Source organism: Acinonyx jubatus, chromosome B3 (assembly GCF_027475565.1).
Source record: "Acinonyx jubatus isolate Ajub_Pintada_27869175 chromosome B3, VMU_Ajub_asm_v1.0, whole genome shotgun sequence".
NCBI classification, from domain to species: domain Eukaryota; kingdom Metazoa; phylum Chordata; class Mammalia; order Carnivora; family Felidae; genus Acinonyx; species Acinonyx jubatus.
The window spans coordinates 4,074,182-4,100,333 of NC_069386.1; the positions used below are offsets into that span (position 1 = coordinate 4,074,182).

Consider the following 26,152-nt stretch of genomic DNA (forward strand, 5'->3'; position numbering starts at 1 on the left):
CAAAAGTGAACCCGCCCCTCTCACTTCTCCTGAATATTGCATTGCCTATAAGATTTCATGGCCTTGGAATTTAAAAACCTCCAGGGGCCTAAAGGGAAGGACAGTTTGAAGTATTGGTATCAGTGCTACTAGGGATAAACAGAGGCATTTGATAATGATAAAAGGGGCCAATCCAGCAAGAATATATGACAGTTATATATGCACCTAACAACAGGTGCACCAAAACACATGAAGCAAAAACTGACGTAAATGGAAAAAGAGACTAGTTGGAGATTCCAATACTCTACTTCTGATAACTATCTGATAACAGATAGAACAACTAAGAAGAAGACCAACAAGGAAATAGAGGACACGAATAATACTATAAGCCAGCTGGACTTCACAGGCATCTAGAGAACACCCCCCCCCCCCAACGACAGCAGAGTGCACATTCTTCTCAAGGCAATAGAACGTTCTCCAGGATAAATCAAATGCTAAGGCAAACTTCAATAAATCTAAAAGGATAGAAATAATACAAAAACATACTCTCTGACCACAACAGGACGCTATCAGAAATCAACATGTGGAAATTTAAAGTACGCTCCTAAACAACCAACATATCGAAGAAGAAAGCAAAAGGAAAGTTGAAAAATAGTTCAAGGTAAATAAAAGCAAAGATAAAACACACGAAAAGTTTTGCCGTGTTATTTGGATGTAGCAAAAGCAGTGCTTAGAGGGAAACTTATACCTATAAATGCCTGTATTTAAAAAGAGGATCTTAAATCTGGGGTGCCTGGATGGCTCAGTCAGTTGAGCATCCAACTTGGGCTCACAGTTCGTGAGCTTGAGCCCTATAAAGGGCTCACTGCTATCAGTTCAGAGCCTGCTTTGGATCCTCTGCTCTGTTCCCCCCCTCTCTTCCCCTTCCCTGCTCACACTCTGTCTCTCAAAAATAAATAAACTTAAATCAATAACCTAACCTGCTACTTTACACTGAAAAAAGAAGAGGAAACTAAACAAAGCAAACATAAAGCAGGAAATCATAAAGTAGTGGAAATTAATGAAAAAGCGAATAGAAAAACAGTGGAGAAAATCCAAATAAATCAGCAAAACTGACAAGCCTTGACTTCGATTGACCAAGAGAGAAAGAGAGAAGACTCACATCACTAGAATCAGAAATGAAACAGGGGACATTACTACCAGACTTACAGAAATAAAAAAGATTAGAAAGAATACTATGAACAATTGTATTCCAATAAATTAGATCACTTAGATGAAATGGACAAATTCTTGGAAGGATACAAACTACCAAAACTGACTCAAGAAGAAATTGACAATATGAATAGGCCTATAATAAATCAAGAGACTGAATTAATAATAAGGAAAAAAAACCTCACAAAGTCCAGATACCTTCACTGGTGAATATTACCAAACATTTAAAGAAGAATTAATACCCATCCTTCACAAGTTCTTCCAAAATATAGAAGAGAAGGGACATTTCCCAAATTATTCTATGAGATGAGTATCACCCTGCTACCAAAACCAGCCAAAGATATTACAGGAAAAGAAAACCACAGGCTAATCTTTCTCAGGAATCTAAATGCAGAATTCCTCAAAATTTAGTAGCAAACTGAATCCAGTCACATATAAAAAAAATTCTATATTATGATCAAGTGGTAATTATCCCAGGAATGCAAGGTTGGCTTAACCTCAGAGTTGGCCGTGAGTTCTTAGATACAACACCAGAAGCACAAGTAACGAAAGAAAAAATAAAATAGACTTCATCAAAATGAAAACCTTTTGTGCTTCAAAGGTCACCATCAACAAACTAAAAAAGCAACCTACAAGATGGGAAAAAAAATCTGCAAATTTTTTATCTGATAATGGACTAGTCTCTAGAATATATAAAGAAATCTTACAAACAACCAATTAAAAATGGGCAGACTATTTGAATACACATTTCTCCAAAGAAGATATACAAATGGCCAATAAATACATGAAAAAATACCTGACCTCGTTATTCATCAGAGATCTGCAAATCAAAACCACGAGATACTATTTCACACCCACTAGTATGGCTACAATAAAAAAAAAAATCAGAGGGGCGCCTGGGTGGCTCAGTCAGTTGAACATCTGACTTCAGCTCTGGTCATGATCTCATGATTCGTGAGTTCGAGCCCCACGTCACGCTCTGTGCTGACAGCTCGGAGCCTGGAGCCTGCTTTGGATTCTGTGTCTCCCTCTCTCTCTACCCTCCCCTACTCGTGCTCTGTCTCCATCTCTCCCAAAAATAAATAAACATTAAAAAAGTTTTTTTAATCAGATAATACCAAGTGTCGACCAGGATGTGGTGAAATCGGAGCCTTCATACACTGCTGTAGGAATGAAAAAATGGTGCAGCCCCTTTGGAAAGCAGTCTGGCAGTTCCTCAGAAAGTTAAACGTAGAGTTACCATTTGACCTAGCAACCCCACTCCTAGGTATATACCCAAGAGAGATGAAAACATATATCCACACAAAAACTTGGACACAAGCATTTTAGAAGCGTTACTTATAATAATCAAAAGGTGAAAAACGACCCAAATGAAAAGAGAAACATGCAAACAAGCTGATGCGTGTATAAATAAAATACGACACACCCATACAATGGAATATTATCTAGCTCTAACAAGAAATGAAGGGCACTTGATTCACACGCTACAACATGGATGAATCCTGAAAACATGATGCTAGGAAAGAAGCCAGTTACCAAAGACATATATGATTCTATTTATGTGAAGTGTCTCGACAGGAAAATCAATAGGGACAGGAAGTGGATTAGTGGTTGCTTAGGGCTCGGGAAAATGCAGGAATGTGATGGTAGCTGGAGGGTATAGAGTTTCTTTTTGAGGTGATGAAAATGGTCTAAAATTGACTATGGTCATTGTGGCTCCTTTTTTGTGAATCTACTAAAAATCGTTTGAATTCTACACTTCTGACAGGAGAATTGTAGGATACGTGAATTCTGTGTCAGCAAAACTATTATAAAAAGTAATCTAACATAATGGCGGTTATGCACCAAGAAGAAAGCGGGGACTTTGGAATCCAACAGACTGTGTACTCCAGGTCCTCCAAGAAGCAGGCACCATATGGGATTGGATAGATAAGAATTTTATTAAGGGAAGCACTTGTGTGAGATAAAATGGGGAGGGAGCTAGGAAAGGTTGAGAGAGCTGTCAGACCATGATGCAAGTCTGACCCCGGGTGACGGAGACAGGGAAGGATGGTTTAGAGGAATCACCCTAGTCTGCCATGCACCCCAAGAAAGTGTTGGCAAGGCCGTCGAGGAGTCTTCCGGCCAAAGTTTGCCGTCAGAGGAGTTTTGTGTCACACAGAAATGGATCTGCCTTAGTGTCCCTGCTACACTTTGTCATTGGACGGAGATGCCCACGGGAGATGTGTCCTCCATGCAACTGTGATGATGGATTGAAGAGTGCAGCCGAAACATCTGGTCAACTGAGCTGCCCTAGAGTTGGACACGTGTCAGGCACTGTCTCACGGCCGCCACACAGACTAGGGTTCAAATCCCAGTTCAACAACTTACTAACCATATGACCTTGCACAAGATACGCTCTCTGAGCCAGTTTCCTCATCGGTAAAATGGGGATAATAGCAGTGCCTAACACACAGGGGTATGTATATAAATTGCCAAGCACAGAAAAAGCACATAGTAAGTGCTCAGTAAGTCGTAGCTGCTACTAATATTGTATTTACTACTTCGACCATTATTATTTCTCTAGATTTTACATACCTCCACTAAATGATAAATATCACAGTCTGTATATAATCAATATTCTGTTTATTTTACTTAGTATCATATTGTAAGTCTTCTTCCAAGTAATCATTTGCTCTCCCTAACATTTTAAAGTCTGCATTATATTCTGGAGAGTATACATAACCTAGTTTACTTAACTCTTCTCCTAATCATTAGGGGTTTACGATTATTTTTTTTGGTCATAAAATATTTTGTGGAGTACACGGGTGGTTCAGTCAATTAAGCATGGACTTCGGCTCAGGTCATGATCTCTCAGTTCATGAGTTCAAGCCCGGCATTGGGCTGTGTGCTGACAGCTCAGAGCCTGGAGCCTGCTTAGGATTCTGTGTCTCCCTCGCTCTCTGTCCCTCCCCCACTCAGGTGCTCGCTCACTCGCTCTCTCTCTCCCCAAAATAAGTAAACATTTAAAATTTTAAAAAAATAAAATAGAATGTTTTGTGATGGATATTTTTATATAGAAATATTTTTGCCCCTGTATTTGATATTTTCCTTCAGGGTCCTGATGAGGATTATTAGCTTAAAGAGTGTGAACATTTTTAAGGCTCCTGATCCACATCGTGCAGTTTGCTGTGCAGAAAGCAGGGGCTGGTGTACATTCAAACCCACAGCATGTGAGAGTACTGACTTCTCTGTACCCTTCCCCAGCCTTGGGTCTCGTTCTTATATTTCTAAATATTTGCCTATTGGGAAGGCAAAATGGCATCTTATTTGTTCTCTGTGACTCATAAGGATGAGCCATTTCCCAAATGTTTTTGCACAAGTGATTATTTTGTGAATTGTCCTCCCACGCTAATTTATTGAGATCTTAATTTTTTTCAATCCATTTATACAACTTGTCTGATAATAATTGCCTGAGACGCTTCCCATGATTTTGCCTCTGTTTTAACCGTGAGGAGTCTTGTGTGGGTGAAACCTATTGGCATTTCTTTATTTCTGGTCTCCTTTAAGCCGAGAAAGCCTCCTTCCTGGAGAAAGCAAACCTCTCTTTGCAGATGGTTCAAAGTAAAACCACGGCTTAGCTGCTCAGATGATTTTTTTTTTTTTTAATTGTGAATGAGTCGAGCCCAATCTAGTGAGTGACCAATTGCTGGGATGGCCTTCTCAGAAACAGGGTTTCCTCCTCTTTCTGTGTTCTAGGACCCAGGACACCCACTAGGAGGCGCGCGTGCGAGGAACTCTGTGGGTGCAGAGGCGCGATGGACGGGGAGGCTGGGGGGGCGCCCGAGGTGCACAGGTCCCCGGCTCCCAGGGACTTCCACTTCTGTCCCACGGATCTGTATGACTCCGAAGGCCGGCTGCGGCTCTTCCCAGAAGAACGCACGCGGACGGGAAGACAAGTGGCCGCCGAAATGACCAGCGAGCCCGGGGGGGCGGCCCCAGGTAAGGCCCAGAGCGACCTGGAGGAGGAGGTGCAGGAGCTTGTGGATTTGTACGCGCTTGGAGGTGGTGGCGAGTGGGGCGCGGAGCTCGTGGATGGAAGCGCGCCGCGCGTGGAGGTCTCGGAACCCCGGCTGCACCTGTCCTCGGCGGGAGCGCAGAGGGACTGGCGGCTGGGCGCCGAGGCCGAGGACCCGGGCTGCTTGGGCTGGGGCGCGGCCGGCCGGGACCTGCGGGAAGCCTACAGGTACGCGCACGGCCGGGCCAGCGAGGAGTACGAGTGCTACGTCATCCCCGAGGAGGAGGACGAGGACGAAGCCGCCCTGGTCTTCTGTGTCACTTGCAAAGCCCCAGTAAGGGCGTGCGAGGTTTCGGATGCGCACGGAGAGCATGAGGTGACCCCCCTCAGCAAGGCCCTGGAAAGCGCCAAGGTAAACGGGACTCCTTAGTTCCCCTGACAGTGCGTTTGTGTCTCAAGTAGGCGGGCAGGGAATGAATTTAAAGCGCCTCCTACGGAAGAGAGCAAAGAGCATTAATGTCTCCTTGGGATCCTCTGTTTGCTAGGACGAAATTCACAAAAACATGTTCAAACTGGAAAAGCAGATTATCGAGATGGAGAATTTTGCAAATCACTTGGAGGAGGTTTTCATCACCGTGGAGGTAAGAGCAGGCGCGGTGACGCCCTCAGACACACGTGGCTTCCGCCACGGCTGGGTCAGCAGCTGTGACTGGTGTGGGTTAGAGAACTGCCCGCTTCTCGCCCTTTCCCCTGCCCTCCCAGGGGACCTTGGGCATCTACCTGGTGGAAACTACCTGTCCTCATCCCCTGCTGAACCGGAAGCTCTCCTGGGGAGGCAGGGTCTCCTCTTTCTATCCTCAGTCCTGCTGCGAGGGTGGGTCTCTCGCATGGCCCAGCCTTGACAAGGCATTGCAAGACACCCGCCCTTCCTGATTATTTTCCCCAGCTGTTAATGTTTCTCGTAAGATTAATATGCTTCTGTGCCTGTCACCAAACACGTCACAGTCCCCTGGGTGTACCGAGTAGCATGTCGTACACTGCTGTGATGCCTGCCCTCAGCCTCCCCGTCCAGATGAGGCTAAGGACCAGGACTTTGCACCTGCCTTCTCTGCCTGTGGGTGCTCTACCTCTATTAATACAGCCTCGTATCTCCAGGAACACCTCATATGAATTAGCTAAGCCCCAGGCCCCTGTCCAGGGAAGCTGGAACTTCTTCATCCCTAGTCTTAAGAGGGAGGACTTTGCACTAATCCCATCTGCAGGGCACAGGGACGGAACGAGGGACAGAGGTACAGCCACCTGGACAAAACTCTTTACACTATCTCTGCTCGCTCATCTCAGGTCAGAGTACCCTCACCCTCAGTGAGGACTCTGACTTTTCCCTTTTACACCAGCACTGGGGAGTCCCCCACTGCTTTTCCTTCTCTGCTGCCATTCTGAGCAAGTCTTGGACACGTAGAAGATGTTCAGCAAATACTCCCTGAGTCATCGAGAGAGCCTCTGCTTTGGAAATGTCTCCGTTACCTGGAGAGGGTGACATCAGTCACAACCCACGAAGCTTTCCCAGGCTTCGAATCTAAGAGGACCGGTAGTCGACAGGATTTAATTAACATTACTCATCCCCTGTGCCCCTGGATTAAGTACTGTCGCATGGCTCCCTCTGCCTTCCTACGTTTTCTCATCTATTGGGCGGGACCATCTGGCCACGGCCCCCACTCCCCTCCCCCCTCCCCTTCCCCCTTCACCTTTCTCTTGGTTGATGTGAGGATCTGTGTGATCCTGGCGTTTGTAGGATGCAGGCATCAGGAGGTGGAGGTGAGTGTCGTGAGATGCTGGGGGCTCAGGAGGGAAGGCTAGGTAGGGCTTGCCCAGGACAGACATCTCCGTGGATGTCTGCAGTCCAGGGATACGGTGGCAGGTTGACTCATCTCTGACCATCTTCCTGGGAGGTGGCCACGACGGAGGTGGCATGGGGCTGGGGATGGGGTGGGGGGGAGGGAGGATTGCAAAGTGCTGCCAGGAGTGAAGGCAGTGCTTCTCGTTAAGGTTATCCCAGGGGCTCGGGTGCCTGGGTGGCTCAGTTGGTTAAGCGTCTGACTCTTGATCTCAGCTCAGGTCTTGATCTCAGGGTTGTGAGTTCAAAGCTCACAACTCTGTTGGGCTCTGCATTGGGCTCCATGGCTGAGCGTGAAGCCCACTTTAAAAAAAAAAAAAAAAGATTATCCCAGGGGCTCTAGCCATAGACTCCTGGTCCCAGCTCCCACTGTACCCACCCCAGCATCCTGGCAAGCGATGATAAGAAAAGGGTGGGGTGACTAAAACATCTCTGGGTAGGTATATTTTCATGCCTCAAATGACTCTGGTGGACACACCACGTTCGCTAAAATAACGGCTGAGGTCAACCGTCTTGCAGGAGAACTTTGGAAGACAGGAACAAAATTTTGAGTCACATTTCAATGAGATTTTGGAAACACTTGCTCAAAAATATGAAGAAAAAATACAAGCTCTCGGAGAGAAAAAGAAAGCGAAGTTGGAAGCCTTGTATGGACAACTGGTCAGCTGTGGGGAAAACCTGGATACCTGTAAGGAACTCATGGAAACCATAGAGGAGATGTGTCACGAAGAGAAGGTCGACTTCATAAAGGTCAGTCAGTCATGAGGTGAAATGAGATCATGAACCGAAGTGACAGTATGGCGGGGGTAGGTTAGATTGTCCCCTCTCTGTCTGGAGGTGTTGCAGTTGACCTCTGTGGATCAGCATCCATTTGGTTCCTGGATGTTCACGAACATCCATTTTGTTCCTGGATGAGGTGGTCACCCGTGTCTCTGTGCGCTCCGCCATGAATGGCCGAGCAGACTCACGCACGGCTGACCCCTTCCCTCCACCATTACTCAGACAACACCAGCCTTCGTTCCTCTGTCCCAGAGACCTGTCCCCTCGCCAGGGAGCTGAGCAACATCAGCGCTCTGAGAGTTTTCTGGTCACCTCAGATGGCCTCTTAGAGCTCTGAGGAGGAGGCAATCCAGGCTAAAAAGGCACCTCCAACTCTCCAGTTACCAGGGCACCAATTTTAAATCTTTGTAAACTCAAACATGCAAAAAAAAAATTCATTTCTTAATTTTCTTGAAATCCAATTAAATCTGACCTCAAGGCCCCATGCTGCCAGGATGTGGGAATTTCAATCTCAGTCAGAGCTGAGGTCCTCTTTCTTCACAATGTCCCACAGGAATATGGCGTGGTTGTGGTGTCCAGGATGTGAGGGAGGGGCCTTCAGCCTCTGGAGCTGCCCCGTTGCCAAATATGGCTTCCACACTGACCCCGCCCATAGTGGTCCCTCAAAGCCCAACAGTGCTTCCTTCCTGCCGTGCTTCGGGCAAGGGACCCGTGACAAGCTAGAAAGCAAGTGTGCAGACACCATTAGAGCCTTCAATACTCAGACCTTTTGAACCACTGGTCCCACAACATCGCTGTATCCCAGAGACATAACCCCGAATGTGGAGAAAGTGATACGTGTGAGAATGTTCTTCTCACTGTTATTTGTGATGATGAAAAATTAGAAACAACCAAAATGTCCCTCAACAGAGGAATGGTTAAGTAAACGATGGAACTTCCATTCCGTGAACGGTTCTGCAGTCTTTCGAACTGGTGGGCTGAAAGACCATTTGTGACGCGGGGGTCCTTCCATAACGTCCCTAGGGGGACGCAGTCATCCGGAAGAGACCCACAGGAAGCCTGAGAGTGGTTTTGTTAGTGGGGGATATGGCTGTTCCTTTTTTCCCCCCTAATTTCCAAGTTTTAAAATGTGCTTATATCACTATATAGTATGAAAAATAAATTTATTTTCAAAGTCAACTGAGTATTTTCTCCTTCCCCTCCTCCTTTTTAGGATGCTGTGGCTATGGCTGACAGGTAATGCTTTTGTTCTGACGCACATCTTCTTTCCCGTCTCTTGCTCCTCTAGATACAGATAGACTCAGCTCCCCTTGGGAAGATGCTCCCAGTTACAGTTTTCATGTCTGCCCCTGCGACCCAACAGCGCTGGCTTCGGGGGGACGATGGTCACTAGGACCCGCTAGTACCAAATCTCAGACGGCCCAGCCAGCAAGCCTGTGGCCAGGTCACCCCGTGAGCCCCTCCTTTCACCAGGAGGAGCCAGGGTCCAGTGCCTCCCCCATCCCTGAGCTGTGCCAGGACCCAGACTGTGTACTGCAGAAAGCACACACGTTGTAGAATCAGACAGGAGTTCAAATCCCGTTACCCCCATGACCCTGGGCAAGTCCAACCAGTCTAGGACTCACCTTCCTTATCTACAGACAGGGAGAGTTTTACAGGAATTAAACAAGACAGTGTCTGTAAAGCCACATGAACATTGAAGCTTGATGACATAAGGGGTAAGAAGCAAAAGACAGACCTGGTTTCAAGGTCCGCCCCTGCCACCTACAAACCCTATGACTGCCAGGAAGCAGGTGCAAGAAAACTCATAGCCCCAGTCTACCGTCAGCGGGTTGAGTACGCTCGGCCCCATGGGGAAGAAACCCCAGAGTCTGTGCGTGTCGGGGCCTGGGGCGGCGGGGGGATGGCAGCTTCCGGGTCAGCACCGGAGAGGTCTTCCAGAGGGTGTAGATCTGGAGCTGTTAGGCACTTGCCCCCCAAATGGCCCACCCTTACCCCTCCCCTCTAATGCACAAACCAATTCCTCCATCCCCACTGGGGACCCCCTGAGTCAGTCACCAAAGCAGATGGCAGCCAGCAGCCAGCAGCATGTCAAAGAAATAAAACTTCAGCAAAGAGGCCCTTCGCGTTTATTACCGGTGACCCAGCACTGTAGACACACACCCTAAGGAGCATGTCCCTTCGTTCTTGTGAGCATGGCTTTTTATACCAACAGACTGGGAAAATTCTTGAATACAGAAACAGACGTGGAAATCTCTGCGCAGCCTGACTTTGAAGACCAGACCTTGGACTTCTCTGATGTGGAGCAGCTAATGGGCTCCATTAACACCATCCCAGGTGCATATTTCGCCTGTGTGCATACTTCATAGAAAGTTCCAGGTCCCTGAGCTTTGAGTTAGAAATTTTGATGGCTAAAAAAAAACCCATAAATATTTAGAAACAGGTTTTTTCTTTTTTTTTTTTTTTTTTTTTTTTGCTCTAATCTCATGTCTTCATAGCTTGCAATGGTGAGAACAGAGGTGGAGACCCCTCCCCCCGGGGGGGTGAAGTGCCCACCCTCACTTTCCAGGGAGCCAACATCTGGCGCTGGGCAACCTTGAAATATTTTTTATTCATAGCCTGCCCAGATTCATAAACCCCTGTTCTCCCGCCTGAGTTACTCCTGGCAAGTAGCCCGAGTACTTATTTACTTAGCACAGTGGCTAAGAGATGAGCTTTGGGATCCTATGGAGCTGGTAAGAATCCCAGCCCTTCCACTTCCTAGCTGTGTGACTCTGGACAATTTACCTAACTTCTCTGAGTCTTGGTTTCCTTGTCCACATAATGCCTCATGGGGATATGGTGGGAATTGCACGAGGCAATGCATGTAGAGCACGTCACATGGTACCAGGTAGCTCTTAAAATATTAGTGTGGGGGCGCCTCAGTGGCTCAGTCAGTTAAGCATCCAGGTCACTTGGTTTCAGGTCAGGTCATGCATGATCTTGTGGTTCATGAGTTCAAGCCCCGTGTTGGGCTCTGTGCTGACAGTGCGGAGCCTGCTTGGGATTCCCTCTCTCCCTCTCTCTCTGCCCCTGCCCTGCTCACTCTCTCTCTCTCAAAATAAACTAATAAACTTGAAAAATATTCTTGTGATTACTTATTTTTTTAAAAATGTATTAATTTTTTAAGTTTATATATTTATTTTGAGGGAGAGAGAGAGAGAGCGTGCTCAAGCAGGGGAGGAGCAGAGAGAGAAGGAGAGAAAGAATCCCAAGGAGGCCCCACACTATCAGTGCAGAGCCTGATGCTGGGCTCAAACTCACAAACTGTGAGCTCATGACCTGAGCTGAAATCAAGAGCCCAATGTTCAACCGACTGAGCCACCCAGGTGCCCCTACTGTGATTACTTATTTCTAAGAATAATACTGGAATTCAGCTTTTTTTTTTGTTGACTGCTCACCATTTCCTCATCGACACCCAACTACATTGTAAAAATGTTGTACATATCATTTTAGATTTTTCCTTTATACAGATTTTTTTAAATAGGGAATTTATTCTGTTTTGTAACCTGCTTTTTAATCAAAATTTTGATTAATATTTCTTGTACTGTAAATCCTTCTGTAACATCATTTTAATGGGTATATACCTTAGTTTTGTTTACTTGATTCTCAACTGGACTGGCTGCTGGGATGTTTCTAGGTTTTTCACCACCAGAAACCACACTGTAATGGATGTCCTCAATTAGAAACCTTGGAGGCCACTCTTAGACTCATGATTCACAGAGTGATCTCACTGAACTTCGATGTCCATTGGATGATCCTTCCCCTTCTAAGGGGTGGTGCTGCCCAGATAACCAGGCCCAGGTATTTGGAAGGAAAGGCATGATCACCCAAGTCGGTGCTTGAGAGATGCTTACACTTCTCTTCACCGGCCCCCCCACCCTCACCCCAGGTCCAGGTCTTGTGCAGACCATCACCTGGAGCCTCCCGGTGGGCTGCCAAGCCCAGGGCCACCCCTCTTCTCACCGCAGCTCCCACCCTTCTTGCTACGGGGCTGTCCCTTGAGGGTATAGACGGGCACCCTCTGTACATCCTGGATTTCGTCATTAGGTTCTTTCTCTTCCTCCTCTCCTTTGTCCCGTTAGGACCTTCCAGGTCCTGGCCAGAGAGGAAAGGCTGAGCTTCAGCTAGGAAACACCTTCAAGTTTAGTTGTGCTCTTTCTTACCTGGACGGAGCAATGTCAAAATCGGAAGCCAAGGTTGTTCCGTAAAGTCTGGGTTGCGGGCAGGCGCTGCCGTGGGAGAAGATTCTGTAGAGGAGAGACAAGGAGGGTTTCTCGGTTGTGTGTGAGTCTGGGGAGGCTGAAGTATTAACCTACAGAGAATAAAGGAATTAACTCGGGGTGCCTGGGTGGCTCAGTCAGTTAAGCCTCAGACTTCAGCTCAGGTCATGATCTCACAGTTCGTGAGTTTGAGTCCTGCATTGGGCTCTGCACTGACAGCTCAGAGCCTGGAGCCTGCTTCAGATTCTGTGTGTGTGTGTGTGTGTGTGTGTGTGTGTGTGTCTGCCCTTCCCCCACTCACACTCTGTCTCACTCACTCTCTCTCTCTCTCGAAAATAAATTTAAAAAACTTAAAAAAAAAAAAAAAGAATTAACTCAGTAGGTGGATTCTCAAGATGGTTCTCAAGAGCACATTTGGCCCAACCCAGTCTTCTCCCCTTGTAATGAAGACATGGTTGGTGGACGGTTCCACCAGTGAAAGCAGAGCGAGCTTTCCCCGTGAAGCTTCTTCTCTCCTTTGTTCCCTCCGGGGCCTGTGGGCGGCACTGCTGTGGTCCCGGCTGCCTCGTCTCTCCGGAAGGCGTGGAAGGGGTCAGAGGACCCATGCCTAGGGCAGGTCTTGCACACGCCCCCCAGCCCGAGTCCCTATCACTGACCCCTCCTCCCCCAGCTTGCGTGGGTTTGTCAAAGCAGGAATGAACATGCTGGTTGTCACCTGCAGGCTGGCCATTAGGAGGTGTGGCCTTGCTGACCTTGTCCAGTCTGGGCAAAGCCCACGGATGCCTCGGGGGACCAGGAGTCCTACAACAGGGGCCGCTGCATCCCACACCTCTCCTGGAGGCTCCTCACTTGGTTTTGGTTTTCTCCCTTCTCCTCGTTCCAGCTCCTTCTGCTCCAGTGATAAACCCACAGGCCCCCAACTCGGCCACGGGCTCCTCTGTCCGCGTGTGCTGGAGTTTGTACTCTGATGACACGGTGGAGAGCTATCTGCTGTCCTACCGGCCGGTGCAGGACGGCTCGCCTGGGAAGGACCAAGCAGGTGAGACTCTGCCAAGATCACACGCACGCTCTGGAACGGCTAAGGGCCCTCAGAGACCAGGGAGCGGTTCTGATTGCTTTCCCAGTAATCGGGAGGGCAGAGGTGGGATGAATCTACATATTCAGCTCCTTGGGAACTACCTGGAACATGGGATGCAGACAAGTGAGCACGGCAGAGAGGCAAGATGGGGCCTCATTGGGGAGGGCCACAAAGCCAGGCTAAGGTGCCTGGAGTGTAGATATAGCCCTCAGGCCAGAGTTGTCCATGGGATGAGTCCCTGGCGGCACTGTGTGCAGGAAGGGTGGGGACGCCCCTCCTTGAGGAGGCCTGGCTGAGCTGTCTGGATACTCGTGGGCTGGGCACGTGAGGGCAGGCTGGGCCTTCTCAGAGCAACCTCGTGTCGGGAGAAATGGGAGGGTTAACCTGCAGACCGCCGTGAGGGGTGATGGGGCCTCTGCAGCCTGAAAGGGCTACAGCTGATCAGACCCACATGCTCAAGTCGAGCAAGCTCCTGGGAATGTCCCCGAGCCTCCAGCGTGGGCAGCTCTGGGCCCATCCCCTTCCCAGAGAAATGGAGCTGGCTGGTGTGGGGCCAGGGCTGGGGGCAGCTGCCTCCCCCCTCCCCACATGATAGATAAGCCATTCACCTGTTGGGAAGAGAGGGCCTTGGGGATTTCCACTTCATGCAGAAGGAGACTGAGACCCGGAGAGAAATGAGCTGTCCATGGGGACACAGCGGGTGATGGATGGCAGAGCAGGACAGGAGGCAGGTCTGCATGCTCCCTGCACGGAGCTCACTGCTGCACCAGCCTGGGCAGGGGGAGGGTCTGTGTGCTGAAGGTAAGGGCAGATTTTCTGTGCAGGGACCAAGAAGGAAGGGAAATGCTTGAGAAAAGTCAGAGTAAGTTTAAGTGATGCTGAGGGAGGTTGTAACAAGGTGAGCAGATGATGAGGGTTATCTGAACAAAGACTAAAGGGGGCACCACGGGGAAGGAGGAAGATTGTAAAAGGGAGGTCAAGGGGGTGCCTGGGTGGCTCATTCGGTTGAGTGTCCGGCTCCTGGTTTCGGCTCAGGTCATGATCCCAGGGTTGTGGGATCGAGACCTGTGTCAGACTCTGCACTGAGCGTGGAGCCTGCCTGGGATTCTCTCTCTCCCTCTACCCCCCTTCCCTGCTTGTGTGCTCTCTTGCTCTCTCTCTCTCTCAAAATTAAAAAAAAAAATTATGAAAATAAAAAAATAAGTAAAAGGTTGGTCAGGGTCCAAGAAGCCAGGTCTGATTAACCACAGTCCGTGTCATGAATCAGCCCTGTTGGCACTCTCTGCAGACACACAGAAGAAGCCATTGCGTTTGGGCTGTGTCATGACACTCTATGAAGATTTTTTTTAAATGTTTATTTATTTATTTTGAGAGACAGAATATGAGCAGGGGAGGGGCAGAGGGAGAGAAGGAGAGAGAGATTCTGAAGCAGGTTCCAAATTGTTAGTACAGAGCCCGACCTGGGGCTTGAACTCACGAACTGTGAGATCATGACCGGAGCCAAAATCAAGAGCTGGACTAACCAACTGAGCCACCCAGGTGCCCCTCTATGAAGATCTTTTAAATGGACCCCTTTGTGATAAAGGAACTGATATCAGAGGGTGGGTTAGTGAGTTATCACTGCCTTTCAAGAGCCTGAGGAGGTTTAGAGGTGTATCAGTTAGGTGTTGCTGGGTAACAACACCCTATCCTGCCCTACTCTGCACACATATATGTGACTTATTGGCTTAATATGACAAACATTTATTATTTCTTATAATTCTGTGAGTTGTCTGGACATTCTTCTGGTCTGGGCCAGCTTGGCTACCTAGAGCTGGATGGTGTGGGATGGCCTCACTTACAGATGTGGGGATACGGCAGGGAAGGCTGGGGCCTCTGTCTACTGGGTCTCATTGTCCAGGACCCTGGCTCGGGCTTGTTCACATGAAAGTGGAAGGTGTTCCCAGCAGCAAGAAGACAAGCCCCTGTGCACTAGCATTTCCCAGGCCTCTGCTGGCATCATGTTTGCTGCTGTCTCATTGGCTGAAGCAAGTCACATGGCTCAGCCCATCCATGACGGGGAAGAATGAACCTCTTGAAGGAGTAGTAAGTCATACTGCAGAGGACGCATACAGGGATGGGAGGAATTTATGGCCAGTGTTGTGATCTACTACAGGGAGATTCGACACAACTAACTCGGAGCCACTTGGCCTATTTTTAGGGTTGAATTCTTATCTTTTTGTTTGTTTGTTTTTCAGAGTTTACAATGACTGTCAAAGAAACATATTGCTCAGTGAGAAATCTTGTGCCAAACACCCAGTATGAATTTTGGGTCACAGCTCAGAACAGGGCCGGCCGCAGCCCCGCCAGTGAGCGTGCAATGTACATGACAGGTAATGGGGGCCACAGGAGTCACGGCTTTCGAGGTGTGGCGGGACACTTGACGTCATGTGGAAGGGCAGGAGTAGCTGTCCGTTTTTCTCTGTTAGTACACCAAACCAGTGTTCCTAGGATGGAAGGGACGTTTGCTCAGAGTTGGTCTCAAAATGCCCAAAATTACTGCTCACGATCGTAGTGTCATTTAACCTTTCAGCCGCCTTCTGCTCCAGGAACGTCTGAAAGGCGTTCCCGGCGTCTTAGTCCGTGTGGGCGGCCATGACAGAACACCATAGACCGAGTGGCTTATCAGTGACAGAAATTTAATTCTCACCGTTCTGGAAGCTGAAAGGGGCCTCCTTTTAAGCTGCCAGCATATTCAGCGCCTGATGTGAAGCCTTCCGGGTCCGTAGACATCTGGCTTGGTTTCGGCTCTGTCCTCACACAACAGAAAGAGGCCCAGGGCTCTTTGGGTTCTCTTTGACGAGAGACGCCCTCCTCTTCGTCTCCCAAAGACCCCACCTTCCGCCACTTTGGGGAACAGGCTTCAACACACGAATTCTGGGGTGGGGGGGGATGCAAATACTCAGTCTCTTGCACCTGGTTTCCCTTTTACGGCACCGAATGTCTTCTGTGGGCAGACAGTGTCGTGCTCGGTTGGCCGTGCTCTGGACAAACTGGCTGGATAGGAGCAGAATGGTCATTCCTTCCCCCCTTTGTCCCACACCTAGCCCCCTCCCCTCCCGTTATAAAAAGCAAAGAGATACGGAGCTGTGAAGAGGCTGCACTGATTTGCTGGGAGTCTGGGAATCTGAACCCCGTGGACTCGTACACGGTGGAGCTGACCCAGGCGGAAAGTCCTGAAGCCTCGGGAGTAACTGAGTAAGTCATAGTCATGGGGTGGGGGGGGGGGGGGGCATGACACCTGACACAGTGACACAGCGCAGGAAATGCACGGGGTCTGGAGAGAAGGTCAGCGTTTGGAACCTTAATTTCGAGTGCTTGGTTTTCATGAGAAGTTTCTTGAACACGGTCACTGAAGGTGCGTGAGGCGTGAGTAAATGGTTTAAACCTCAGGTTTGCTTTTCTAGTCCAACGAAGGTTTACCGCTCATTCATTCAACAAGTGTTGTGGGCCTGGACCTGGGCCCGGGCTCTGGGAGACTAGGCAGGCAAATTCCCTTCCCTACGGAGCTGACCGTCGAGCAGGGGCAAATAGAAAACAAGAAGACAAACAAATACATAAAATGCAAGGGGCTCTGAAGGAGAAAGAAATGTAAGAAGGAGGCTGGGGTGGAAGTAGGGACCTCCGTGGATGGAGTGAACTTTTCAAACGAGACCCGGATGGATAGGAAGGACTGAGCTCTGAGGACAGTGGGTCAGCGGCGTGGCCCCGGGGCGGGAGTGAGGCAAGACCCAGGCAGTCCGGGAGCAGCCCCCACGTCCAGGGGCTGCCCAGAGGCGGAGCACAGAGGGCGCCCGCCTGGTTCTGGAGAAATGGAGGAGGCGGGCTTGGCGTCACCTGTCAGGGAGGACAGATTCCTCTGTGCTCAGGGCTGGGCTTGGAGCCTGGCCGTCTATCCCACGCACCCTCTGTTCCAGGTAGAATCCACGTGTCCACGGCCACATCAGGGCGACCTTGGTTATTTACTCCCACGACACTCAGGAGTGGGGCAGGGGAGTCCAGTGGTTCTGGCCACCTGATGATCCAGATTTCCTTTGCACTTTGTGCTGATGCTTCAGGAGCGCCTGACACCTGGGACCATAATGATGGGGGTCACCGGGAGGCTGGTCAGTGACGTGGGGTAGCACCTGCTCTCCAGATCTAATCATCTTGAAGAGGAGAAAATTCCTTCCCAGACCGTACCCCTCTCCTGCTTCTCTAGCTCATGCCACACCGGCTTCCCCTCCATGTCTGGCTGCAGCCACACCGGTCGGGTTTAGTTCCTCCTGCTTCCCGTGTTCCTTCCTGCCCCGGGCTGCTTCTGTGCAGGAGACTCCTGTCCCTGCCTCATCCGGTTACTTGCAAGTCATTCTTGAGAGCTCAGCTCCAAACTCACGTCTCCGGCATCATCCACTCTGCAGTACGCCGTGACCACGTCACGGTCACCACCTTGCATTTCCTCCACCGCTGGCCTGCGGAGTGCCTCTCTACCCATCTGGACCATGAGGTCTATGAGGGCAGAGACTACATTCAGTTCTCCCCAGAGCCCCCTTCTCCAGCGTCTGGCACCTAAGGGGCTTGGTTAATATTCATTGGACGGAGGCTCGTGTAATGGGGGTGTTGCATCCGTAAACGGGCGTCACCCCAAAAGCTTCTCCTTTCCCCTGGACTGAAAGGGCTTTAGCAGTGGCAACAGACAGTGGCAATCACAGGCTTGTACTCGTGTGCGGTAGAATTTCAATAAATTAGGTTCCCAGTGGGCTTCTGTGCTGCCCTTCCAGCTCTTCTAGAGATGTCTGTTCATAAACACAGGCCGAGGTACCTGCTGTGGGCTCAGCGCTGGGCTGAGGCAGGCGGTACTCAGCCACTGCCCTCGGAGAGGTTCTCAACTGTCAGACAGCTGGGGGCAGAGCAGGAGACAGACGCCGAGCATGGTGCCGGGTGCCGGGGACACCAGGGTGGGGAGCCCCGAGGCCGGACGGCCACGGACACGAGGAGTAACGAGGGAACGAGGAAAGTGGACCTGCGGGAGGAAACCCACCGGCCGTGCCGCTGTGGGTGAGAGGCTGGGGGTGCGAGGGTGAGTTTAACATCCCAGCTCTGGAAGGGAGGCCCGGTGCTGGGGCCTGGCTGCCCAGCCCCACCCCTCGTGACTGTGGCTCCGTTTCTTTGCCCAGGTCGGTCGTGGGCATCCCGACCCGCGAGGCCTTGTTGCAGCTGCAGCCCAGGCAGCGCTATACCATCTACGTGCGAGCCCTCAGCGTGGGGGGCCCCAGTGCAAGGAGCGACCCCGTGACCGTCTACACCACAGGTATGTGCCCAGGCCACACGCTCCCTGAGACCTCAGGGAGCCACTCTGCGGCAGACCAGCACTGCATGACTTCTCTGGAAAATGGGCCAAGTCAGGCCGGGGAGGGGCTCAGGGGAGATCAGGGCCCTGTGGTCCCATTTTACAGACAGAGGGACTGAAGGCCCAAGCCAGATAGCAGTCTGGCGGCAGAGTGAGAATCAGAACTTAGGGTTTTTCTCCGCTCCCTCAGGCAGACCAGAGGCTTGTCGCCCTGGACCTGGGTGGCCCAGATGCCTCGTGGCTCACACAGGCTGCACGCCACCCTTGGGATGATGTCTTTACGAAATTCCCAGGAGGGGTTGTTGGCTTTGCTCATCCCCCGTTTCTGCTATCAGCCCAAGCGTCTCCCACCCACAGGCCCAGTTTGGACCCGGCTGCTCAGCCTCTTCCTAGGCCCTGTCTGGCCCTGGCGGGCGCCCTCATCCCTAGGTCCAGCCCCTTTCCCTTGTCCCTTGCCATCATCCGTACAACGGTCACACATCCTGTCCAGACCCTGCATGAGCAGAGACGTCACCGGAAGCTTTGCATGCACCCACTTTCCTGGCACTGCTTGGCACTCCTGGCACTGTGGGTGTGTGCTTTGTCACAGCACACCGGGGGCCAGTGACCCCTCCCCCACCTCACAGCCAGTCCAGCTCAGGCCGGCTGACGGGTGGAGGGCAGGTAGGACACAGAGGCAGGGAGTCTGAGCCCAGGCTCTGGGGACGACGTATTCTTAAGTGGGGTCGTTTACTGAGGGACACTGTGTCACTTTGTCCTCGTTTCCAATGCCAGGAGCAGAGGTGTGTGATTAATTCCCACTGTGTTCCGTCCACACAGATAGGAAAGACAGGTTGGGTGGCCACCACAGGTCCCAGAGGGTGGGGGCTATTGCTGGGATTAGAACTCAGGTTTTTCTTTCATATTGAGCCAGGGCCTGCCTTTAGTTGGCTGGCACTCCTCATTTTCTGTGCTCACCTGGTGTTTTGAAATGTTAAATTCCGGCAGTTTCAGTCAAAAACAAACAAACAAACAAACAAACAAACAAAAAACAGAGCCAAAGGTACAGCCAGCTCTTGATTATTCAGTCATCTCGGAATTAGTTTGTTCATATGATTTTTTGAAGAGTGTATTTATGAAGGGGTGCCTGGGTGGCTCAGTTGGTTGAGTGTGTCTGACTCTTGGTTTCGGCTCAGGTCGTGATCCCAGGGTTGTGGGATGGAGTCCCGCGTCGGGCTGTGCACGGAGCACGGAACCTGCTTGGGTCTCTCTCTCTCTCTCTCTCTCTCTCTCCCCCTCTGCCACTCTCCCCCCTTGCATGCTCGTTCTCTCTCCCTCCAAAATAAATCAAATGGAAGAAAAGAGTGTATATATGAAAAACTTAAATGAACACAAATCAGCAAAAATCATTATATTTTCAAAAATGATCCTCGGTGGGAACTGGCGAGGGCCCACGTGTTGCATCAGTTAGGTGGTGGGAACCTGCCTGCCCCCTTGCCAGTCAGCGCAGACAGCGAATGAAATTTCTGGCAGCATCAAACTGTGACAATAATTGTGAACAGCTTGATGGCGAAGCTTGAACCCAGGTGTGAGACAAGAGAAGTGACAGAATAGGAACTCAAGAAAAAAGCACTTGGCTAGGACACAGTAATGAGAATGAGTTATTATGTTCTTCATTAATGGATTTTTTTACTAAATAATTTTTTTTTTACTGAATAACTTTGTATTCAATCTATTCTGTACCACTGTTGGATGAGATTTATTTTAACCATGATTTGGGGATGGCTGCAACATCCTTCCCTCTCCCCCGCCCCACTGCCCTCATTGAAATGTTGAATTCCACTTCCCTTTGTCAGATTGGTCCTTAAGAATCTCAATAACTATTTCCCTTGGCAGGTGGGTTAGAAATTCTTGTCCGTGTGCAGGCACTTATAGCCTCCCAGCTAAGAGCAAAGCCTGTGGAATCAGAGAGTCTGGGGGGTTCAAATGTTAGTTCTGTCATTGCCAGTTGATTTTTTTTAAGTTCGTTTATTTATATTTTTTTAATTTTTTTTAAACATTTATTTATTTTTGAGACAGAGAGAGACAGAGCATGAACAGGGGAGGGGCGGAGAGAGAGGAAGACACAGAATCCGAAACAGGCTCCAGGCTCTGAGCTGTCAGCACAGAGCCCGATGCGCGGCTCGAACTCACAGACCGTGAGATCATGACCTGAGCCGAAGTCGGACGCTTAACCGACTGAGCCACCCAGGCGCCCCACATTTATTTATTTTGAGAGAGAGAGAGTAGGAGGGGCAGAGGGAGGGAGTCACAGTATCCCATACCGGCTCTTTGCCGTCAGCACAGAGCCCGATGCAGGGCTCGAACTCATGAACCGTGGGTTCATTACCTGAGCCGAGATCAGGACTGCACCACCCAGGTGCCTTGCCAGGTGATTTTTTTTTTTAACCACCTGGTGCGTCAGTTTTCTCCTCTCCAGATGGAAATAAGAACGCGTTTCTGAGGGTAATTGTGAGGCTTGAACGAGGGAAGACTTGCAAACCGCTAGCTGGGGGCGAGGGACAGTGGCTCCCAGTGCATGCTCGCTGCCCCATCATTAGTGGCAGGAGGGGTAGGACTTTGCGAGGCCCCGGGCTTCCGGCTGGCGCCGGGGTGGAGAAGGCAGGGGGACTGGCGGGGCTCCTCGTGTGTTCTGCCCGCACAGGCAGCTTCTTCCACCTGAACCAGCACACCTGCCATCCCGGGCTGACCATTTCTGAAGATGGGTTTACGGTCGTGCGGAGCGAAAGGAAAACCCCAGCAAAGGAGCCGCTCCCTGGCAACACCCGGTTTACCAGGTACTTGGGCAGCCGCTCGCTAGAACATTCCGTGGACCCCCTCTAAGACACGTTGGTCAGATAAAAAGTGGGTTATGACAGACGCTGCCTTGAAGAGGTCCCAGAAATGGATGAGAGGCTGGGGTGGGGGGGGCGCCGTGGGGAGAGGAGGCGGTGGGGGCGGAGGGGAGGCTGGGGAGCTGGAGTCGGGGGAAGAGTCTGGCTGGTGTGGACGGAAGATACCTGTTGTGGCTTCTGAAGTCGGGTCCCCCGCCGCTGGAGGAGTCAGACCCTGAAGCCACGATGAGGGGCACACTGACAGGCGTTGGGAGAGCGGAAACAAGGCTGTAGGTCTCCCAGTGCTTGGCCCGGCGCTCCTGTCCTACACGGGGAAGCCCTGTTTAAAAACCCCTGATGAAAACCGGTGGGGTTAGCCTGTGCGGAGTCGGTGGGGGGTGGTGCTAGTGCATGACCTGAGGGAGGGGTGGCCCCCGCAAAGGCGTGTGAGCCGTCTGTCTAGAAATGTAGCTATTTCCAGACCTTGGTGCTCAATCCACATTGAAACGATTTATTTGTGCCTCACTTCTTTCCAAAGACTTAAAGACTTAAAATAAGGCACAGATATACACTGCTGAAATAGAAAAGTCAAAGCAATGGGAGAAAAAGAACACAGATAGGTTAACTCCAAGAGCGCATTCCATTTCCGGGATTACAGGTGGCTCTCAGCTTCCTGGTCTGGTCAGGACAAGAAGAGTTCTCGGTCGGTTGGTTTTAGAGTCAGAAGGATCTTCTAAGGAGAAAAAGGGGCTCTCCAATGGGGCTGCAAGGGCCACGGATAGAAACTTCATCCAGGGGCGCCTGGGTGGCTCAGTCTGTTAAACATCTGACTTCAACTCGGGTCATGATCTCATGGTTCGTGGGTTTGAGCCCCGCATCGGGCTCTGTGCTGACAGCTCAGAGCCTGGAGCCTGCTTCGGATTCTGTGTCCCTCTCTCTCTCTGCCCCTCCCTTGCTCGAACTCGCTCGCTCTCTCTCAAAAATAAGCATTAAAAAAAAAAAAAGCTGAAAGAAAGGAAGAGAACAAAGAAACTACATCAGCCTCCCTGCCGGGGTCCGAGACTATCCCAGAGCTGGCTCTTCCTCTGACGTTGGCTCCCTGCCGGCCTTTTTACTGTGTGTGTGTGTGTGTGTGTGTGTGCGCGCGTGTGTGTAGCACCTACTATATGTAAGTGTTAGCATGCAGTAGCCCAAGTGCGCAGGGTACAGTGGAAAGCGATTTGATCCTTTCCCACCTCTGCCCATTCTACCCAGGGTTGCAGGGCATGGAGAGGGACATGGAGAGATAAAGGCCTTACCTGTGTTAAAAAAAAAAAAAAATTCAACTGAATAGATTTTAAAGATCTTACGGCTTTATTCCAGGAGTTATGAAACGTGCATCATCCAGTCTAACAAGTAGACGGGAGCCCTCAGGAGCTGTACAAGATGAAAGACACTTATGGGCCAAGTTACAGTAGGCAAAGAAGCGGGCGGTTGTGGCGAGGTTCCTTTCCTGCAGGGGACAGCAGGGTCTGCGAGGCACATCACCTCACTGGTGCTCGTCAGGCGATTCCTGATTGGTTTAAGATCCCATTTCTGGGAGAGTCGAACTGTAACGGAGGTGTCTCGGTTTGGAGACGTGGGGCTTAGCGTGACGGGCTCCATTTGGGGGCCTGTTGTCCTGTTTTTAGCCTGGGGGTACCTGACTGGTACCGGTGTGATGTGGGAAGCTGACTCTCTCTCCCCGGCAGTTCCCAGGTGAGCCCCTCACAACCCGTCCACCTCCACGCCCAGTGCTATGGTTCTCGCTCTTTCTGCCGAGCCCTCCTGGGCCCTCACAGGCAGCTCTCCTGGACAGGATCCCCCCACAAACAACGCAGAGGCAGCTTTCCTGCAGTGGGTTCCGTTCACACCCGGTCCTCTGAAGGCACACACCTCTGACCAGGCCACTGCTACCTCACCGTGCGTGTGGACGCTCTCTGGGCAGACACAGCCTCGAGCGTCTTCAGCCTCGGCCGCTTGGTGTTGCACTAAAAGTTACGAGTTTTTGGTCACCAAGTCCCGCAGAGGTGGTCCAGCACGTCACCTGGAAATATGGGAGAACGCACCACCTGTTGTTCTGTTCTTGGCTCTTTGGGGTCCAGCCAAGTTAGTCCCATTTCAATATCCTGTCACCAGTGTATCCATTGTCCCGTGAGGACCATGCTGTGCCCTGGAGGTAAAGAGAGGAAGATAGTGTCCCTGCCCACCTGACTCAGACCAGGCAAGTGGGGGAGATGCATGTGTCAAAAACACACCTGTGAAAGATTCGGTAGAAGTATGGCCAAGGCATTGTAGGAGCCCCCAGGAAGAAGGCTTCCTGGGGAAGCAAGGGCTTGAAGGATAAAAGGGGGCTCTCCAGGCCGACCAGGCAGATTAAGTGCCTCATACGAGTACACACGGCGGAAGCCAGGGAGACCACGTGTTTGCAGAACTGCTACCGGTTAGCGTGTCTGTGGTGTAGCGTCCATAATGGGAAGAAGGGGAAGACGAGGCAGGAAAGATGGAAAAGTTCTAGGGCAAAACAAGTCTGGCTCTCATCCTTGGAGGGGTGGGAATTTTTGGAGGATTCAAGTAGGGGAGGTGACCCGATCAGATTTACATTCAGAGGGATCACACCGGAGGGTCAAGTGTGAGCTGGGGAGGAGGGGGAGAGGCAGGCGGGGAGCCAGGAGACCAGAGAGGAGGCTGTGGACGCCTTGAGTAAATCAGCAACACACAGAACTAACAAGGAGACAGGCCAACTGGTTAAGGGGCGAGCAGGGGAGGGATGGGTCAGGGACTGTAATTTACGGCGTGTTTACCAAGTGCTAGACATCTTCCAAGTGTTTGACATGGATTAGCTCATTGAATCATCACGACAGCCTGTGACATCCATATCATTATCAGTCCAATTTGACAGAGGAGACCGTTGAGGCACAGAGAAGTAAAGTAATTTGCCCAAAGGCACACAGCTGTTAAGGGCTGAAGTCAGATTTAAGCTAGAAGCTGAGCGTGTAACCACTACATTATCCTTGGGTTACTGTTTTCTGCCTTGGGTTACTGGGTAGATCATGAATCTATTAACCAAAACGGAGAAAACACGGGGAGTAAGTGCTCCTTCCCACCACAAGCAAAACACAAAGTTTGGTCGGCGGTGGGAAGGGTAGGAATGTGGTAAGTCCCGTTCGGGACATTCCGAATGAGAGACAGCAGGTGGGTGGAGATGTGGGTCCCGAGCTGAGAGTAGAGACGGCTTCATTTTACAAAAGAGGAGCTATTTTCTGTGCAGTCTTCTTCCCAGAGCTTTGCTTGGCCTCCAGAACTTGGGGTTTGAGAGTAGAGATCTCGTGTTAATAACAGAGCTAAACAAATCTGCCCAGGGGCTTGGCGGGGGGTGGGCACTCAGTTTGGCTAATGCAGAAGTTTCCTGCAGGAGGCAGACTGTTCGTTTCAGAGATACTGATGTGGTCTGGTTTCCCATGAGAACCTTCCTCTGAAGAATGCTGTATTGTAAAACAAAACATAACTGTGACCTTTGTGAGTGTATTTGTTTCCAGTGGCTTCTTGGAGGTCGATTTTGATCATTGGTGAGGGATTTGCTATTTGCTGTTCTCAGGTTTGCTTCTGAGATCCAGATCCTCGTCTTCTGCCTGTAGCCACCCCGCAGATAGGCGTCACCTCAAAGCCCCCCATGCTAGTGTATCAGCAGCGCTGGCCGGTTCCTGAACTTCAAGTACATGGTTCCCTTGACTGTGCTGTTTCTGTGAAGTTTCAGTCCCTTTTGTTTGTTTGTTTTAATGTTTATTTTTGAAAGAGAGAGAGACAGAGCGTGAGCAGGGGAGGGGTAGAGAGAGGGTGGGGGGAGACACAGATCCGAAGCAGGCTTCAGGCTCCGAGCTGTCAGCACAGAGCCCGACGTGGGGCTCGAACCCACAAACCGTGAGATCATGACCTGAGCCGAAGTCAGATGCTTCACCCACTGAGTCACCCAGGCACCCGGAGTCCCTTTCTTTTTTTATGAGCAAGTGAACCAAATCTTTATTTTTGTTACCAAAAAAAAAAAAAAAAAAAAAAGAGCCCAATCATTTACAAATGTCAATAGAGCCCTTTGTAACTCGCTCCCATTACCGGCAGGCTAAGAACCCTCCCACAAACTTCGGCATCTGTCAGGTGAGCCGAGGGCGAGCCGCTTCTCAAAGGAGGTGTTCGGAACACCGTTGGGCCGACCCCCACGGCTGTCCCCCCCCCCCCGCCCCCACACGGCCAGGCTCGGGGCGCCCCCGGTGACGTACGCTTCCACTTTCTGAACCCAGGTGTGTTGCCGTCATGGGGAATCTCATTCCAATCCGAGGGCGCCATTACTGGGAGGTGGAGGTGGACGAGAGGTCCCACTACACGGTGGGTGTGGCCTTTGAAGATGTCCCTAAACAAGAGGACCTGGGAGCAAACTGCCTGTCTTGGTGCATGAGGCACAGACTTGCATCATCACGGTAAAGTAGAATCTGGATGCCTGATACTAAAATTGGCCTTGAAAGAAGAGAGCACGAGGTTTCACTAGCAATAATTAAGGCCTAGAGTAGGTTTCATAAAATATTCTAAGATACCTCAGGGCTCTTTTCCAGCCCTTTCCCCTAAAGTCCAAATGAGACGAGAAAAGAGCAGCTTTGGGTACTTTTCTTTCAGACAGAAATAGCTACAATTCACGGAGAGCTTATTCCGTGCCAAGCGCT

At 50.5% G+C, this 26,152-nt stretch overlaps 1 protein-coding gene across 4 annotated transcripts in view; it reads left to right on the forward strand.

Annotated features, from left to right (window-relative positions):
- The window catches only part of FSD2 (fibronectin type III and SPRY domain containing 2), an 83,487-nt gene that overhangs the window by 15,107 nt on the left and 42,228 nt on the right, over positions 1-26,152 (forward strand). For all 4 annotated transcript variants that reach the window (XM_027068184.2, XM_027068185.2, XM_027068186.2 and 1 more), the window contains 11 exons: positions 4,930-5,600; positions 5,734-5,829; positions 7,602-7,832; positions 9,076-9,098; positions 10,078-10,199; positions 13,008-13,163; positions 15,440-15,574; positions 16,289-16,439; positions 18,398-18,531; positions 21,254-21,386; positions 25,736-25,912. In XM_027068184.2, coding sequence (XP_026923985.1) covers positions 4,989-5,600; positions 5,734-5,829; positions 7,602-7,832; positions 9,076-9,098; positions 10,078-10,199; positions 13,008-13,163; positions 15,440-15,574; positions 16,289-16,439; positions 18,398-18,531; positions 21,254-21,386; positions 25,736-25,912 — 1,970 coding nt within the window. In that variant the 5' untranslated portion in view covers positions 4,930-4,988. Of the gene's footprint in view, positions 1-4,929; positions 5,601-5,733; positions 5,830-7,601; positions 7,833-9,075; positions 9,099-10,077; positions 10,200-13,007; positions 13,164-15,439; positions 15,575-16,288; positions 16,440-18,397; positions 18,532-21,253; positions 21,387-25,735; positions 25,913-26,152 lie in introns of those variants that run through there.